The 16,403-nt window shown below is 43.1% G+C and overlaps 1 protein-coding gene across 3 annotated transcripts in view; it reads left to right on the top strand.

Annotated features, from left to right (window-relative positions):
* LOC146312159 (C-terminal-binding protein 2) overlaps window positions 1–16,403 on the top strand; it is a 133,882-nt gene that overhangs the window by 58,042 nt on the left and 59,437 nt on the right. For 2 of the 3 annotated variants that reach the window (XM_084741682.1, XM_084741683.1), the window contains exon 1: window positions 14,044–15,865. In XM_084741682.1, coding sequence (XP_084597808.1) covers window positions 14,044–15,865 — 1,822 coding nt within the window. Of the gene's footprint in view, window positions 1–1,072; window positions 1,280–14,043; window positions 15,866–16,403 lie in introns of those variants that run through there. The other variant, XM_084741685.1, reaches the window with a different exon arrangement.

The raw sequence follows: 16,403 nt of genomic DNA, 5'->3' as shown, positions 1-16,403 counted from the left end.
GTTACCTACTGACTGCAACGTTAACAAACTTTGCATTAAGTCCATGTGGATAATCTTCTGAAAACATTCAAAAGAAAATGAAATGAAAATGAAAATTTCATTATGTAACACCAGCCTTAGAAACCCTGATTTGCCTGCATGTCTGTCAGCGTGTTGAAGGCTTTCTGAACCTCTGAATTAAATGAAATGGCAAGTTCTGATTACAATTGTCAGTTTAAATCCTGATCACAATGACTTCACTTGCCAGAAATATCTATTTTTTGCTCTGTCATTGCATTAGAGGTTGTATATTTGAAGTTGGAAGAGCTCAGGAGAAATAGGGATAAATGATCTGACACTATATTAGCACAGAGGTGTAAGTGAGATGGTGTGCTCCCCTCTGAGTAGATTTTAACTACCCTCTATTGGCCTGATTGTGTCATTACACGACAGTCTGTCAACCTTCAGGTGCAGCACGTCGACTCAAGAGCTTCATTTTGTCAGATGATGAATCGTCTCTTCGTGCCTTCTATCGGCTTCTTTCACATTTGCTCAGATCAACTTTTGTCAGATGAATAAGTATTTTCTTTGCTCGCTTTGTTTTGAATGGCTCGGAGGGCAAAAAAAAAGAAAAGAAAAAAAAAGAGGTAAAAGTAGATTGCTATTTGTCTGAGTCGACATACCTCCAATGTCACCGCGATCAATAAAGAATGTGACGAATGACAAGCCTGATGGAGCTTCAGATGAGTGTTTGTCAGTGAAAAGAAAAACACACTTCAAACAGGAGAAAAGTGGAGCTTTTAGAGCACGGAAGCTTTGTCACTTTTTAGAGCAAATGGGGCACTTTGTCACCAACAGTATCTGAGTAAGTGTGTGTGTGTGAGAGTGTGTGTGATTCACTGATTTTCTGTATATCTATCGCCTGCAGCTTCCCGGGCTCTTTGTGAGCAAGAGGCTGAGTGACTTTGTAGTCAAGGATTCTTTAATGCCTTCCCGTGTCATGGAGTTTTTTTGTGCTTGTACATCAATAATGTGTGTATATACGGCGTGCGTGTATGTGTAGCGTTTAACCAGGCTTTTGCCTTTCTTGCAGGTGTATGTGCCGAGGCGGTATGCCCCGGGGAATAGTGCTGACAGTGCACTAGGAGTCTGAACCTTGTCAGTGTTTGTGGCTGAGGAGGAGAGGTGCCCCGCCGTGCCGACCCGTGCCGTGCCGTCCTGTGCCGTGCTGTGTTTGACGCCATGTCCCTGACTGACAAACACAAAGTGAAGAGGCAGCGGCTGGACCGGATCTGCGAAGGTAAAGTCTGCCCCGAACTCCTGTTCTGTCACTCATTCGGTGCGGAGTCGCACTTGTTCTCCCTGCACGAACGCTGCAGTTCCAACCAAGCGCCGTCTTCAGTAGCTGATGACATCATATTTACAATCACGATTCTGGATTTCACACTTAATTAAACCTGCTCTGGGTGTGTGATATTGATGCTTTGTGTTTTGAGCTCCAGTGCATCAAATCAAGTGCTCTCTCCACTGGTAAATTGTCTGATAAACTGTAGGATTATTATTATGAATAGAAGCACTGATTGTAGTCATTGGTGTTTCCTCTGTATAAACGTCCAAATACATTTAACCTATTTGTTCAGAAAAATGGAGAAATAATTCAATAAATAATCACATCTTTTTAGTGAGTGGAATCTTTTTAGCAGTGATCCAGTGAGCACTGATATGGACATCTGGATATTTTGGCCTCTGTTACATATAACTATTGCTTCAGCCACCTTTTAGTGTATTTATTTTAATTAATGTTTTAATTTTTATGTGAAGCAGGGGCCGGTTGCACAAAACACCTTAAGTTAAGGTGAAATCGGCTACATGGAAAACCCTTAAGTCTTATCCCAGGGGATCTCTTTTCTGTACAGAGATTTCTACCGCAATTTCTTCTTGTAACTGGTTATCTCTCTTTTTTTGGCCAGATCAGACAAGTTGTTGTAATTTTTTTGACCTTTCAGATGGAGATAATAAATATAACTGCGCCAGTGCAAGCAAACAGATGGTCTCCATGGAAACTAAAATTTTACCCCTGTAAAATCTCTTTCAAGGCAGCAAACAATTTTTTTTTTTTTTTTTTTTTACCTAGATTCTGTTTCTGTTTGACAGTTGTGAAGCACTTTTTAATTATGGTTTGACAAGTGCTATAAAAATACAAAATTACAACTCTGATTGGTAGTTTTAGTTATTAGAAATGATGGAAAATAGATAAATGAATAAAAACAATCTCCATATCGGTCTGGCTGTAGTGTTTTGTGCAGCCGGCTCCTGGTCTTCAACTGCACGTGGAAATATAGTAATTTAAATGATGTTGAAACAGTGTTCACAGGTAACCCTGATGATGGCATAAATCACTTTTAACCTCAACATCTTCACATCTTTTGACCCGCAAATCACCAAAGCCTGCTTACTGTGACTAAAAAAGTCATATCTTGCGTTGTTTTGCTAAAGATGTCATCCCCATCCTTGCTTTGTTATTTTTTTTATTTCCTTCACTGACACTGCCTCAGCACTACACATCCTCTGACCAGCCATCCTTGTTGTTATTACCACCACCCTAAGACCTATCGGTGATCAATAGCCATTGATTGCTATAATTTTCTCCTGGCACACAGCACACGTCAGATACTACTGTAACCGGTGTATAAATGTCGACCTCAGCAGCAAACAGTCATCTGGCGGATGTAAATGAGATTATTGCTTTACTCTGACCTCTGTGTGAGCCGCTGTTTGTTTGTGTAGGAGTGTCTGTTATGTGACTTACGGTTATGGAAGAATCTCTAAACATCTGAACTCAAGTTAGATTACTGCAGGGGATTGAACGCTTTTCTATCCTGTCACGGCTGTTTGGAAGCAGCCAATTTTACACCATGAACCGCGGTGATTATTAGGCTTTAGGTTGTGGATTAGAGAGTGCTGGTGTTGTATTGAAGGGCCTGAACATAGAATAGGAGCCCCCTGCCGTGCACATAGCTACAAAGTAAGCCCAGGCAACAAGGAATATGAGCCTTTGTGTGGGTGTATAAACTGTGTCTGAAGCCTTGTGGATGTGCATTTTTAAACCCACTTGTTTGACTTTGCCCAGCGTGTGTGTGTGTGTGGATGTGCATACGGGTTTGTGTGTGTGTCTGTCAGACTGTGTCCTGAGGTAAAATCATCTCCTCTCTGCTGTCTGGGTCCCCGAGAGGCTTGTTAAGCTGCTGGGCCCTCCTGGAGCCAGCGCAGGGAGAAGCAGACATGACTGCAGTGCTGGAAAATGAAGCTAGACGCACCATTACCCCCAGTGCCAGCATATTTGTTTTGCAGCATGATGTAAGCACCTCAGCGTTGCGCACATGAAATGAAGGACATATGCTGCGGCGCGCATCCTGTAAAAGCCCATAGTTAGTCCTAAGAATCCTGGTGTTTGGTCCCCGACGCTGCTGCAGAAAAATGATTCTGCTGAATTTTTGATGCAGGGTAGTAACTTGAAAATGCATTAGGAGAATACATTACAGTACAATGTCAATCAAAAAAAGAAAAGAAAAAGGAAAGAGAATGTATTACTTCATTATTCTTAAAGGCGATCAGGCCATAGCCAGGTTTTTAGAGACTATTTCCCCACCATCTGTTTTCTCTTCTCACATTTTATTTATTCAGTAAAGTTTTCAATTATATCCTCTACAAATTTTATCTCCCTACATGATGATATAAATGCTATTCCTGGTCTTTTTCTGCCTAGAAACAGTCAAGCAGTTCAGTCTAAAGTCGGTCTTAAAAAAGCCCAGCATGGAGTGTAAAACGCAAACTCCTCCTCTTGTTATTAGACCCCAGATATGCAGAGGAAATGTGCCCAATAAATATTCAAATTAATATCTAATGCTATTAATTGAGAGCCACTGTTGTGTGTTGCATTAGACAAAACTCATCAGGCGGCTGTATCTCAGGAGGTCGCACACTAATCAGAAGGTCATTGGTTTGATCCCCGGCTCCTCCAATCTGCATGTCGAAGCGTCCTTGGGCAAGATATTGAACCCCCCAGTGTGTGAATGTGTGTGAAAGGGTGACTGTGACATGTAGTTGTAAATCGCTTTGAGTGGTTGAGTGCTATAATAAAGTGCAGTTCATTTACCAAATGCAGTCAGGACGTGTAAACCAAAGGAATAGGCTGTTTTGACATTTTGGGAAATAAGGACTATATTATTTGTTTTCTTGCAGAGAGTTAGATGATAAGATTGATACCACTCTAAATACGTAGCCTCCACCAGCAGCTGGTTAGCTTAGCTTAGCACAAAGCTCTCTAAAAAAAAAGCTCTCTAAAGCCCTTTTTTTTGGCCATGACCAGTTGCCAGGCAACCAGCAAAGACTTCAGGAAGTTACTGGTCCCGCCAAGGAATAGTTACATAACCTAACCCCCTGCAAAACGCTGAATTGTCATTTTTGGACTTTTATACTGATTAAATAATCAAGAAACAACATGTTAACTCTTGAGCTTTAGATGTGTGATGCAGATTTTGTTACCTTTAGACAGAGCCAGGCTGTTTCCCCCTGTTTCCAGTCTTTATGCTAAGCTAAGTTAGCCAACTGCTGGCATTAGTGTAACACTTGAGAGTACAGACATGTGATTGGTATCAATCCACTCGTCAAACTCTTGGCAAGAAAGCCAATAAGCACGTTTCTTAAAATGTAGAAACTTTGCCTTTAAATGATTAATTTATGTTTATTGTTCATTCATTCAGTTTTTGATTACAAATTACTTTTTAAAGGGAAAATTCTGCACTTTTCATATGGATGTCCAGTCAACGTTGAGGATAAATGTAGTCAGCTGATACAATAAAGAGTTGTTCCTCCTATGTCCAGTGATGTCATTATGATGTCACTGGATGCAGGAAGAACTACAGGCGATTTCAGTTTGGATTTCTGGTCTCTGCCTCTGAGTAGCCAGGGGTTGTGCCAGATGAGTATTTTTGTCAGATAACACAATGTTTTGGCCAACACAGTAATAGCTAGGCTAGGGTGGAGATACACGGCAACATGGGTGTGCGATCCTGAAGTTTGTTTGCGATGCATCATGGTTAATGTAGTCACTGCAGCCTGGCTTCGCAAGCAGGATAACTCAGCTTTCTTGGTAAATATGGCTTGCACTGAGGAATTTATTGCTTCAGTTGACTGAACATACACATGAAACGTGCAGAATTTTCCCTTTAATAATTAAAAAATTTAAATAAGATTATATCATAGCGATATGAGTCAGCTGAAAGTTGATAAACGATTGTACTGAATAATTTCCCAGCACTAAAGGCGTGTCTAAAAACAGCCATATTTCATATCACAGGTGGGTCATTGATTGGTGGAAATCCTTCCTGATTAGAGTTGCGGTCCACATCCAGCTGTTGCATGTGTGTGAATCAGACAGCTGAGGTAGTTAGTCATTCCTGAGGGAACAACAGTTAGTCTGCTCTGCTGGGCACGAGCTCAAAGCCCACAGGAGACGCTCAGAGAGACGGTAACAGGTGTTGCTGTGATGCATGCAGAGCTAGCTGGTGGTGAGCGTACCTGCCGACGTTCCTTCTCTCTCTCACACACACACACACACACACATTAACACATGCACACTCTTTCAAACGAACACACACGAGCTCTCCAGATGGCCATCATACAGGATCAGTGAATCAGTCCTCTGGCGGCCATTGTGAGGGCGTAAAGAAAAAAAAACAGCTTGTGATTTGTGATTTGTTCATGAGCCAATGACCAGGCAAAGTTGTCCCACTGATTGCATGAAGCGGCGTGATAAGGCTGCCATGGCGATTGTCTCCATGCAAGGAGAAAACACACATGAAGCAAGGCTCGGCTTCTTTTTGTTTCACGCACAGGTAAAAATCCTCACAGGGCTTATTTGGCTGCCGTCAGGAGCAACTCATCTTCATCCAGGTTCACACTTCAACCGGGCCCGCAGTTGGCAAACAGATACAGAGCAGATGAAGCCGTGATTCGTGCTGTCTCTCCTCAATCTCTTTCAAGGGAAAATCTGGAGCGTTCTCTTTCAGAAAACGTCTGCTGAGACCACACTCTCTCTGCGCTGTCCAACAGAGCCTTCGCCTTTGTTTCTATTGTTTTCCCCGACACTAAAAAACAACTCTTGTCGTCCAAGACAATTTCCAACGCCATGCACGGTGAAAATTTTATTTATTTATTTTTTTTAATGTTATACAATTGCCCGAGTTGTTCTCTCTGGCTGTTATACATTGGCATTTATGGCAGTGGGATCAGAACTGCAGTATCTAAGGAAACCCAGTGGGTAGATGACAAGGCTGATTAAGCCATTAAAGTCCTTGATATGTATTTAGCATAATCTGGCCTGTCTGCAAATAAGGTGGCAGGGAGCTGGTTGCGACTGTTTTCATCAAAAGCCGCTAGTTAGCTCAATCAAAGCAGCTGCTGGTAAGCATCAGCTTTAATTCAGCATTATGAGGACTGGAGAGGAGCTTCCTTTCTTTCTCTCGTTTCTCTCTCAGGGGTGAACAGATTCATTTCTGTCATGTGAAGAGATGAGGAGTGATCTGCCGTGGCCCGTGTTCCTCCCAGCCTCAGGTCTTTTCATGTTCTCAGCTTAATTTGAGCTGAACCAATGTTTATCGTTCTGCAGCAACTGGGCCGAGTGGTTGGCTGGGAGGGAGGACGCTTCTTTTCCTGATCTCTCTTTTTTTTCCTCCTTGTTGCTAAGATTGTTGTTTTGCTTGTAGACTGCAATACTGTTTCCCCTCTGGGTTAGATTAGAGCCGCTCTAATCTAGTCAGATAATGTTTTAATCAACATCTGCGTTTTATTCATGTTGTGCTACATGATGACACTTTATGGTTGCATAATTAGGAATATGATTTATCCATATTAGTTGCTGAATAAAACACAAAAGTAGTTCAGTAGAACAATGTTCTTTCTAGTGATTATATTTGCTTATAACTAATAAGTTATGGTGCTGTTATGTATGCAGAAACTTGAGTTACGGCAGTTGAGGATAAATAAGATGATCTGATATTAATTTAAATTCCATCGGGCCAGATTTTAAAACCAGCCTATTTAAAGTCACAGTTCACCCCAAAATCAAAAATACATATTTTTCCCCTGGTCTTTAATTGCAGAGTTGCAGAGTTTTGGAGGCGTTGATCGTAGAGATGTCTGACTTGTGGGGCTCAAAACATCAAGAAAATACCTTTGAAAATTCAAAATGAGTGTCTCCTTCCAAAGACCATGACCCGGTTACTCAAGATAATCCACACACCTTGTTGAGAACGTTTTCCTGTAGGAACTACTTTCTTTTTACAGTAGAATCTACTGGAACTACTTCAGAATCTACTGGAACTTGTTGTTCTTTCTACTAGAAAGAAAGTAGTTCCAGCTCAGAAAAAGGTTTCCCATTATATTCAAGAGAAGGCACATCTCTACGACCGATTTGGTGGGGTTGAACTGTCCCATCATTTTTATTTTGCTTTTAATAATTACAGCTTTTTTTAGTTCTTCTAACAGTTTTTCAGAAACATTTGTGGCCACAATTTCAAGCCTATGAATAATTACAGCGTTAGATGATTAAATGTTTGATAGCGGATGTCAGTGTCACTCTAGTTTTTAATTTATCACCTTATCCGAGGCAGCCAGCATGCATTCTTTCACGGTTTCAGTATCTGTGAATGGCCTTTTCTTCTTCCTCTTCATTTCAGGGTTGACAGAGACATATTTTCAGAGCACTTCCCTTCTTGTGACTCTCAATAGCCAGAAGTTTTGAAAAGCTACTCAGTGTGGTCGGAACTCGCATGAGAAAATGTGCAACTCTCAACAGACATGAGAAGGAGGCTGGATGGCTCACTCATTAGTTACTTCTATACACTATGTAGTTCACTTATTTTGTCATATATCACGTCTATGTTTGCGCAGCCTCTTTGGGGTTTCTTCTGGGCTGGATTTGGCCAGTTGCTGTAGCTAGCCAGACTTTAGCTTCCTTTCTCAGAACTGGGAGAACATGAGAACTCAAACAACAGAGACTGGGAAAATTTTCTCTGATGGCAAAACATACTTTGTGGTCTTTTATTTGCTAGGTTGTTCTTTGATGAAGCTTGTTTCATTCACAGTCAGGTTCTTTTGCAGCCACCGTCTCATTAGTCTGTCTCGTTTGTTTTTGAACCTTGCACAAGAGAGTGGAAGTGGAAGGAAACGCTGGTTATCAAATCACGCATCTTTAGGAGTATTGACTGCAATGCATCCGTGACATCAAGAATTAATCTTGAAAGAAGTTTTTTTCTTTGCTCTGAAATTTTTATAATACGCTGTTGTATGTATCTGATTAAATAATAGTAGTAGTAATTATAACTGAAAGAAATTCAAATATTTTCTGAGATTATAAAGTCGTACATTGGCAAGAAGAAACTCTGAGATTAAAGGAAATCATTGATTAATTAATGTGATGAACTGTTGTATAATTGTAGTTCCTGATGGACAAAAGCTGTCACTTCATCTAAATCAGTATGTGATTTTGTGTGTAACTGTTTTGTTTCCTTGACCAAAAAAAATACATATTTTGCAGATTTTCTTTTTCTTGAAAGGTTTTGACTTTCTAATCTTGGAGAATACTACTTGGAGAATTTTCTCTTTCTCTTTATTTCCTTATAAATTTACAACTTAAATTTTGGCAATTTTGTAAATTCTGTTTTTTTTTTTCTTGGAATATTAGCCCCTCCTTCAGCTCTGTGACTTTTTTTGTTGTCTAAAAGCTCTAATAGGCCGTCATACGTTATTTACTGAAAATCAGAAAACACTGCTCTGTTCTGTTACTGTTTTATGTTGGTGTTTTGTTAGCATCTCTTTGGGTTAGGACATTAAACACTAAGGAATAAGTATTTTAATTTATTTTGTTATGATGAAAAAGTGACAGTAGAATGACCTCTAGGTTTTGTAAAATAAAAGGTGTGAGAGGACATTCTGTTAAAAACAGTGCATTAACACTATGGGGGAGATGTCCATAAATTAGACTGAATTAGAGTTCAGTATGTACTTCCTCTCCACTGCATCTCCGCTTATAACCACAGCTGAGTTGAACATATTGTAAAAGTGTTCTTTGGTTTAACTGGACTCCATATCTTTTTTTTTTTTTTTTCATCAGTGATGTGAAAGCAAATCACATTTTCTGTTCTATCCTTTCTTCTCTCACTCTCCTTCCTTCCCTCCCTCTTCTCTCACTCAGCTGCACACTCCTCGTCTCTCCAAAAAGCAAGCGGGCTGTCGTCTCTCCCTTCTGTCTGCCCCATCTGTGATGCAGTATGGGCCACTGGCTTGATAATGATAGGCAGGCGGAGCGCGGGGCTGCGCGCGAGCTCGGCGAAAAGAGAGAACAAACCCGCCCGCTAAATGGAAGACAAAACTCTAATCGGCTGCCTCACCAAGTCTACCAGAGGTCTCGCCGTGGTGATAAAAGGTTTGCAGTAGCGGCTCTCGCTCTGCCCTGTGTTCCTCCCACCCATGCAAATGTGTGACATGCTGTGTCATACGCGAGGTGGTAAAGAGGCGGAGGACAGCATCTCGATAACACAGCAGATGTGAACCCTGCGAAAGCCATCGGACCAGAATTGCTACCATGTGTTTTTCTTTCCTCGCCGCCCCTCCTTCCCCCACCCCCACCCGTACTAGGCCCAGAGGCTCGTTAAAACTTTAATATACTGTACAATCACAGTAATTGAGTAGAATTTTCAAGTTCTTCCAGTCATGGTTTTAATTTATGAAGTCCCCATGAAAGTTTAATGGATCAGCAGTTGTAGAGTTGCAGCTATCTAAATCATTCTGCAGCTATCTCTGCCTGCGCTGCCTGCCAAGTCCCGCCGTTAGCGTCCTGTGCCCTAGAAAGATGGCCAGATTGCTCCAAAGGCATGACTGTTGCTGGACGTCTGTTCGACACATTGTACCTAGAGGTCTTTCACAGAGCCGTAAGATTGGCCGCGAGCTAGCAAGCAGAGCATTGGCATCGATTCTGATGCAGCTCACCAAATATCCGCTGTGTAAGTTTGGGGTTGCTTCTCTTCTATTGTATTATTCATGCTAGCAACTACAGGGTCCCTGTTGCTTGATGAATGTAATATAGCATGCTCACTTAATTATGGAGCAGCTCTCATGAGAGGCATATCAGAGAATGTAGACAAGATGAATATGGTACCCCAGCTTCTCCTGCTTATGAATTGTGGGAAATGCAGCAATTTGCATGGCAGGAGATATGATATGCCATATCCTTGTTTCAGTTTTAGCAACAGCAGCCTGACCGTACTTGAGATGTTTATTATTGTTATTAATATTTTGTCAGGAAGCGGGGATCTGAGTGACACACAGCCCTGGAAGGGGCTTATTAAAAGAAGTTATTGTCGGCGATCGCCGTAGAGAGATACAACACAGTGATTAATGGTGTGTTTTACAGCTGACAAAAAAGCGCCGGGAGACTCAGACCTGGGAGGACAGCGCTGAGAAATCACTGCGAGGAAATTGCTAGGTATACTTTACCTCTAATGAAAGAAACCATCCCTCAGATGTGCATCATCCTGGACTGCTAAGGGCCACAGGGAAAATGAAACTGTTCTGATTTATTTTTGTTTTGACCTACTTAATGTTCTCCAATTAGGATGTTCCATAATGAAACAATCTGATTTTTGTTTTTGATGTTATATCATGATTGCATCACTTAAGCTCAAAATGAAAACAAGCTTGTTGTAGCAGCTCCCTCTGGGACTTGACAGGTAGTGGGACAACATAAAGAGGCAGAGTACTGTCGCGGTGTCACTCTTAAACGGTCATAAATTTAGCTCTTCTCAGTCACGCTGTCTCTGTGTCTCAGCTTCAGGAGCATCCACATGATGTCCCAGCAAACACCATTCCTTTAAAGGGACACATCATCCTAAACCACCAAGAAATACATAACAAGTTGAAAAAGATGTAACAAGTCAAAAAAAAAGATGTAAAAGATGTAACAAGACAAAAACAGCATAACAAGATGGAAAAGATGGAACAATGTAACAAGATGTGAAAGATGTAAAAGATGTAACGAGATGAAAAAGATCCAACAAGATGTAAAAGACAAAGAGGTATAATTAGACATAAAAGTAGTGAAGGTGTTATTAGACATAAAAGATGTTGAGATGTAAAAAAATGTGATGAGACTTAAAAGGTTTAGCAAGATGTAACAAGACGAGGAAAAAGGTGGAGGTAAAATGGTGCCAAAGACAAACAATATGAAAAAGCGGTAACAAAATGTAAAAGGCATAAGACGTGAAAAAAAGGTAACACTTTTTAAAAGATGTAAAAGACATAACGAGACATAAAAGATGTAACAAGACGTAAAAAGATGCAATGAGACGTTAAAGACATAGCAATATGTTGCAAGATGGATGTAACAAGGTGTAAAAGACAAAACAATACGAAAGAGACCAAAACAACATAAGATGAAAAAGAGACAAAATGATGCAAAAGACATACAATATTATTAAGACAATAAGACGAAAAAGACAGACATAACAGAGAAAATGACAAAATGAAAAAACCCATAATAAAATGTCGCCAAAGACGTTACAAGACGAGACAGACAAGAGAGGGAGACTTGACCGCGGAAGTGAAGTTCAGTTAGCTTTGCACAAAACAGAAAAGTCCTTCAGAGGGCAACTTTAGTATCTGTGCTTCTGCTTTAGTAAAGATTGTGTGTACTTTTACCACCACTGACTAGCTGTGGTGCTTCAAAGTGCCAAAATAATACACTAGAAAAACTCAACAGCGATGTCTCCGTCCAGAAATCATGACCTGGTTACTCAAGATAATCCACAGGCCTTGTTGTGAGCAGTTTCATGTAGGAGAAGGCAGATTCTCTCTACAGCTGATATCTCTAAAACTCTCCAAGACTATCTAGATGGATAAATATTTTTTTTAAGAATTTAATAATTTTTGGGTGAACTGTCCCTTTAAACCCCTGTTTTTCTATTTCAAACAGAAATAAATCAGCAGACTACAAACACACTTGTAGCCATCTAGTTGTCACAGTCCAGTGCAGTCCAATCATACTCCGTCCCCCTGTGCCTTGTCCTATTCCACACTGTCTGTCAGTCAGTCTGTCTCAGAGGTGAAGTCAGAGCTGGCAGCCTCTCGCCTTATCAGCTTTTTTCCCATCACACTTATCAAAGCTTCCTTTTCTTCTCCCCCTGCCGCTGTTTCTTTGTTTACATTGCTCTTGTCTCAGCAAGTAAACACCGGCAGTTATCTCTGCGATTCCAACATCTCAGATAAGCCACATCTGCTCTGTTGTACATCTGGTGTATATAGAAGCAAAGTGCGAGGGGAAATACGACTTAACTGGCGAAGATGAAGTTCACATTGATCTGAAGCAAGCAGGGCATGGGCTTATTATGACTGCAATACAGGACACTTTTCAAGATGTATTTTTCTGCTGTAACTTGAAGGAAAAAGGTTTTGGGCACCAAGCAAAAACAAGCAATTCCATTTTAGTGAAATGTTCAGATTTGCTGCTTTATAACATCCGAAATTTAATATTTTGTGGCTTTTAGCTGTTGGTCAAACAAATCAAACGAGTTGAAGATATCACCTTTGGCTCTGTGAAAATGTGATGTACATGTTTTACTATTTTCTGATGCTTTATAAACAACTGATTAATCCTAAGAAAGGCAGGCCCTGGTACACACTGAACATGGGTGGATAGAAAGGACTTACTGATTACAAAAATGCTGCATGTTTTTTTCCTCCTTGCATGCTTGCATACATTTGCCTGTATGGCAAAGCTGCAGCGATTAGTCGATTAATCAATTAGTTAATTAATTAATTAGCAATCAGCAGATTCATTGATAATAGTGGTGTGCATTTCTTACTATTTTCTGATTCTGTATAAACAACAGTTAATCAGAAATTATTCATTTTAGCCGTAGTAAAGATTGAACTTGGGGAAAAAAGAATTAATTCTGAATCAAACACTGTTATGATACAACATGAGTGTTACAAAGACACTGCACAGTTGCGTGTTTCTCCTTGTTTGCACGCTTGTACACATTTGACTGTATGGGTGTGAATCTGCAGTTGCCCAGTAGAGGCTGTGTGTTCTCCTTGGTTTGAGTGGAGCTTCTCCTGGCCTCCTTCTAGTAACCGTCGGATTAAATCTGACCCTCAGTAGCACTTGTGTGTCTGGCCTTTACTACCACCCCCCTTCTCTTCTCTCCAGGGACACACTGCAGCAAGCGTGTCAGTCCCCAGTCTCCCCTGTCCCTCTGGGAAGATCCATTCGCACCCAAGGGGACGCCGGCCGCAGGCCATCGAAGGGGTTAGTAGTAACCACTAAGCACCGTAAACACTGTAGCTTTACACTCGGTGAACACATCCAGGGGCCTCAGCGGCGTGCTGGCTGTGTACACTATCTGGTTCAAGTGATGTCACAGGGGGCAGTGGATTTAAGCAGGTTTTAGTTTGACGCTAATCCCCTTGTGGCAAACGCTGCGGAGGAGAGGACAGTCCCTGCCAATGGCGTGCATCAACCCCATTGGATTAGTGCGTCTCGTCCCCTCCTCCATTCCGTTGGCATTGTCCAGCATGTGTTTTTACCCCAATTTCTTTACGCTCGGTCTTAGTTTGGGACGTAAGCGTCATGCCCAGCACAAGCATGATCCCTGCTGTAGAATGGAATAGATCTTCGCCCTAAAGGTGTGTTTTTTGTCTCGCTGCATGTGTGTGTGTACTCTGTCTATGTGTTTGTCATGTTGTGCCTCTCTCCTCATGGATTTCTAATGTTTCCAGGGCTGAATTATTTAGATAGGCTGCCAGCAGGGAGCTACATGATAGCACAGACTTAAGAGTGAGGGGAGGGGGGACCTACAGCTGCAGATCAGGTAAAAAGGTACCTCATGCTTCACCTTCTCCCCTCTCCTCCCTTTTGATTGGGGGTGAGTGTAACAGGAGAATTTGAAACACAACACCCAGCTCTATTTTCCGCTTTTATAGCCGTCCGCTTTATTGTCTTCACCAATGCCTAACTCAAGTGAGCAGTCGCATTTTGGTGGCTCTCTGGGCCAGCGAGGTCCTGAGTGGACTGAAGGCCAGAACGTCAGGGCTGGAAGTCGCTGTTACTACTGTGGCACCATTGCAGGGCGAAGGACTTCTTTGCCGCTGGGCGGAGGAGACAGTGGAGCATGCTTTCACCCAGATCTCGGTGAGAAACAAGTCCTCCAGCCCTCCGTCTACAGGCAGCTCCAGCAGGACCGGCATGTGCAGCAGCTCTTGAGGAAGAACTCAGCCCCCGATCTGAGCAGCAGCCTCTACCTCAGGCAACTGATGGCGGGACGGTCCTCCGCACCACCTCAGGATTACTACCTGACTGACACTACCTTATCTGGCCAGCCACACGAAGAGTCCGGGTTTTATAGGGACAGCCAGCACCTGCTCAACAGATCAGCCTTGCATTATGGGCCCAGCGCTGGGGGGGTGAGGCCTGCCTGGGATCAAGGACAGGCGAGGGCCACACCTTCCCTGCTGGCCTCTGCTTCTACACCTAACCCCGTGCCTCCTCCTCCTCCTCCCCCTCCTCCCCCGCCTCCTCCACCACCTCCTCCCCCTCCCGTTCACGAGCTGAGCCGTTTGTACAGGGAAACTCTGGGATCTAAGATGATCCCAGACGCCCAGCGTATTGGTGGCAGCTCTCCCTCGCCTGCGGTCTACGGGGTCCAGCCCCCTTTGACTATTTACGCTGCTGAACCATCATCTCTCTCCGCCCGCCAAGCTTACGACAACATCAGCGGCTTGTCTCTGGACCCCCGCCAGCCAGCTGCCACCAATTCAGTGGTGGACCCAGCTTCTCAGGGAATGGACGGAGCTGTCCCCCGGGCTTATGGAGCTATAGCCTCCCAGAGGCTGCCTTATGACCCCCATTATGACCCCAGCTCAGCTATAGTGGCTGCCACACCTGGAATGACCTCCAACCTGCCTCCACAACATCCCAGCGCCGCAGACCCCAAGAGGATGGTGGACCCTACCTTTTTGGCTTTTCTACGATCTGAAGGTTTGGCTGAGAGCACCATCACTCTCTTGCTGCAACATGGCTTTGATTCCACTGCCACACTGGGGATGATGGAAGACCATGACGTCCGCTCCGTGGCACCAAACTTGGCCCAGGCCCGAGTTCTGTCCCGTGTTGTGCTCAGTTGCAAGGCAAGCGGGCCAGTTGCACGTACCCGATCCAACAGTTTCAGCCACCGCAACGACCTCTACATGCAGCCCCAGGGTTTGACCATGGACCCCAACCTGATGCAGCAACCTCCCACCACCATCCAGACTGTGTCCCCCAGGATGGGAGAGTTTCTTGGTAGAAGACCCAGCAGCGCACCGTCCCAAAACCTCCTGGAGACCACCACATACCCAGGAGTCCGACCCCTGGCAACTGGAGCCTTCCCAGTCAGCCCTGGAGCATATAGCAGTGCTATGACTCAAGGAAGACCCCTCTCCTTGTACAATGCCCACACCGGTCTTGCCATGTCTGCTCTTGGAACGCAGCCTCCACCAGCTCCAGGCACCCCTGGAGCAGCGCCCAAAACCTTCTCTGGCTCCTATTCCCCCATGGAGCTGATGAAGAGAGCCCCCAACCTCCCCCCAGCATCACCAGTTGGAGCGCCAAGCCCCCTTCACAGCCCCCAGCTTCTCCGGAAAGGGATCAGCGCCGCTCCTGAGAGTACCATTGTTCCTGTAACTTCTTCCACCACTCTCCAAGCGCAAAACCTTAACAACACCAAGCTGGTAGGACGTCGCACTGGTCCACCTGTCATAGTCTCAACCATGGCCACCACACCTGACACAAGTAATGTCAAACCCCACCTTTCTCACAAATTTCCTCAAACCTTCTTTTCTCTGTTATTGTTGCTGATTTATGTTTTTTGTGTAGGTATTAGTAATAATTTCTGGTTCTGTTTTGTCATAGATTAGATGCATAGTTAGATTTAATTCTATATATGATATAGAGATTTTTGGCACACTACAAAAAATCAGGCTGACAGTCTTTTTGAATGGAGGAGTAGCATGTAAGATGCATCTGACAAGTTAAGCAGCTTTGCTCTCGGAGGTCTTTTTTTAAAATTATGCAACTATTTATACATGTATTGCAACAGAGTTGTGTCATTTGCTGGAGGGGATCCTGTCTCATCACCAAGATGAAATGTTTCTTATGAGCAGCATTCGAGTTATTGAGGTCAACATTTTGCTGTCGCTTTCTTTCACTTAGTTTCATGGTCAGGATGATTTTGAAGCAACAGTGTGCTTTTGGCGCTCCAACTTGCTTTTTTCTATGTTTCTCTTGCATGGTTTGTTCACTTGTTGAGGTGGAAATTTTAACAATAAAT

Source organism: Lutjanus erythropterus, chromosome 17, assembly GCF_056507025.1.
Source record: "Lutjanus erythropterus isolate fLutEry1 chromosome 17, fLutEry1.hap2, whole genome shotgun sequence".
NCBI classification, from domain to species: domain Eukaryota; kingdom Metazoa; phylum Chordata; class Actinopteri; order Lutjaniformes; family Lutjanidae; genus Lutjanus; species Lutjanus erythropterus.
The sequence above is the reverse complement of the archived record's forward strand: the minus strand, read 5'-3'. Positions and strand labels throughout refer to the sequence as shown.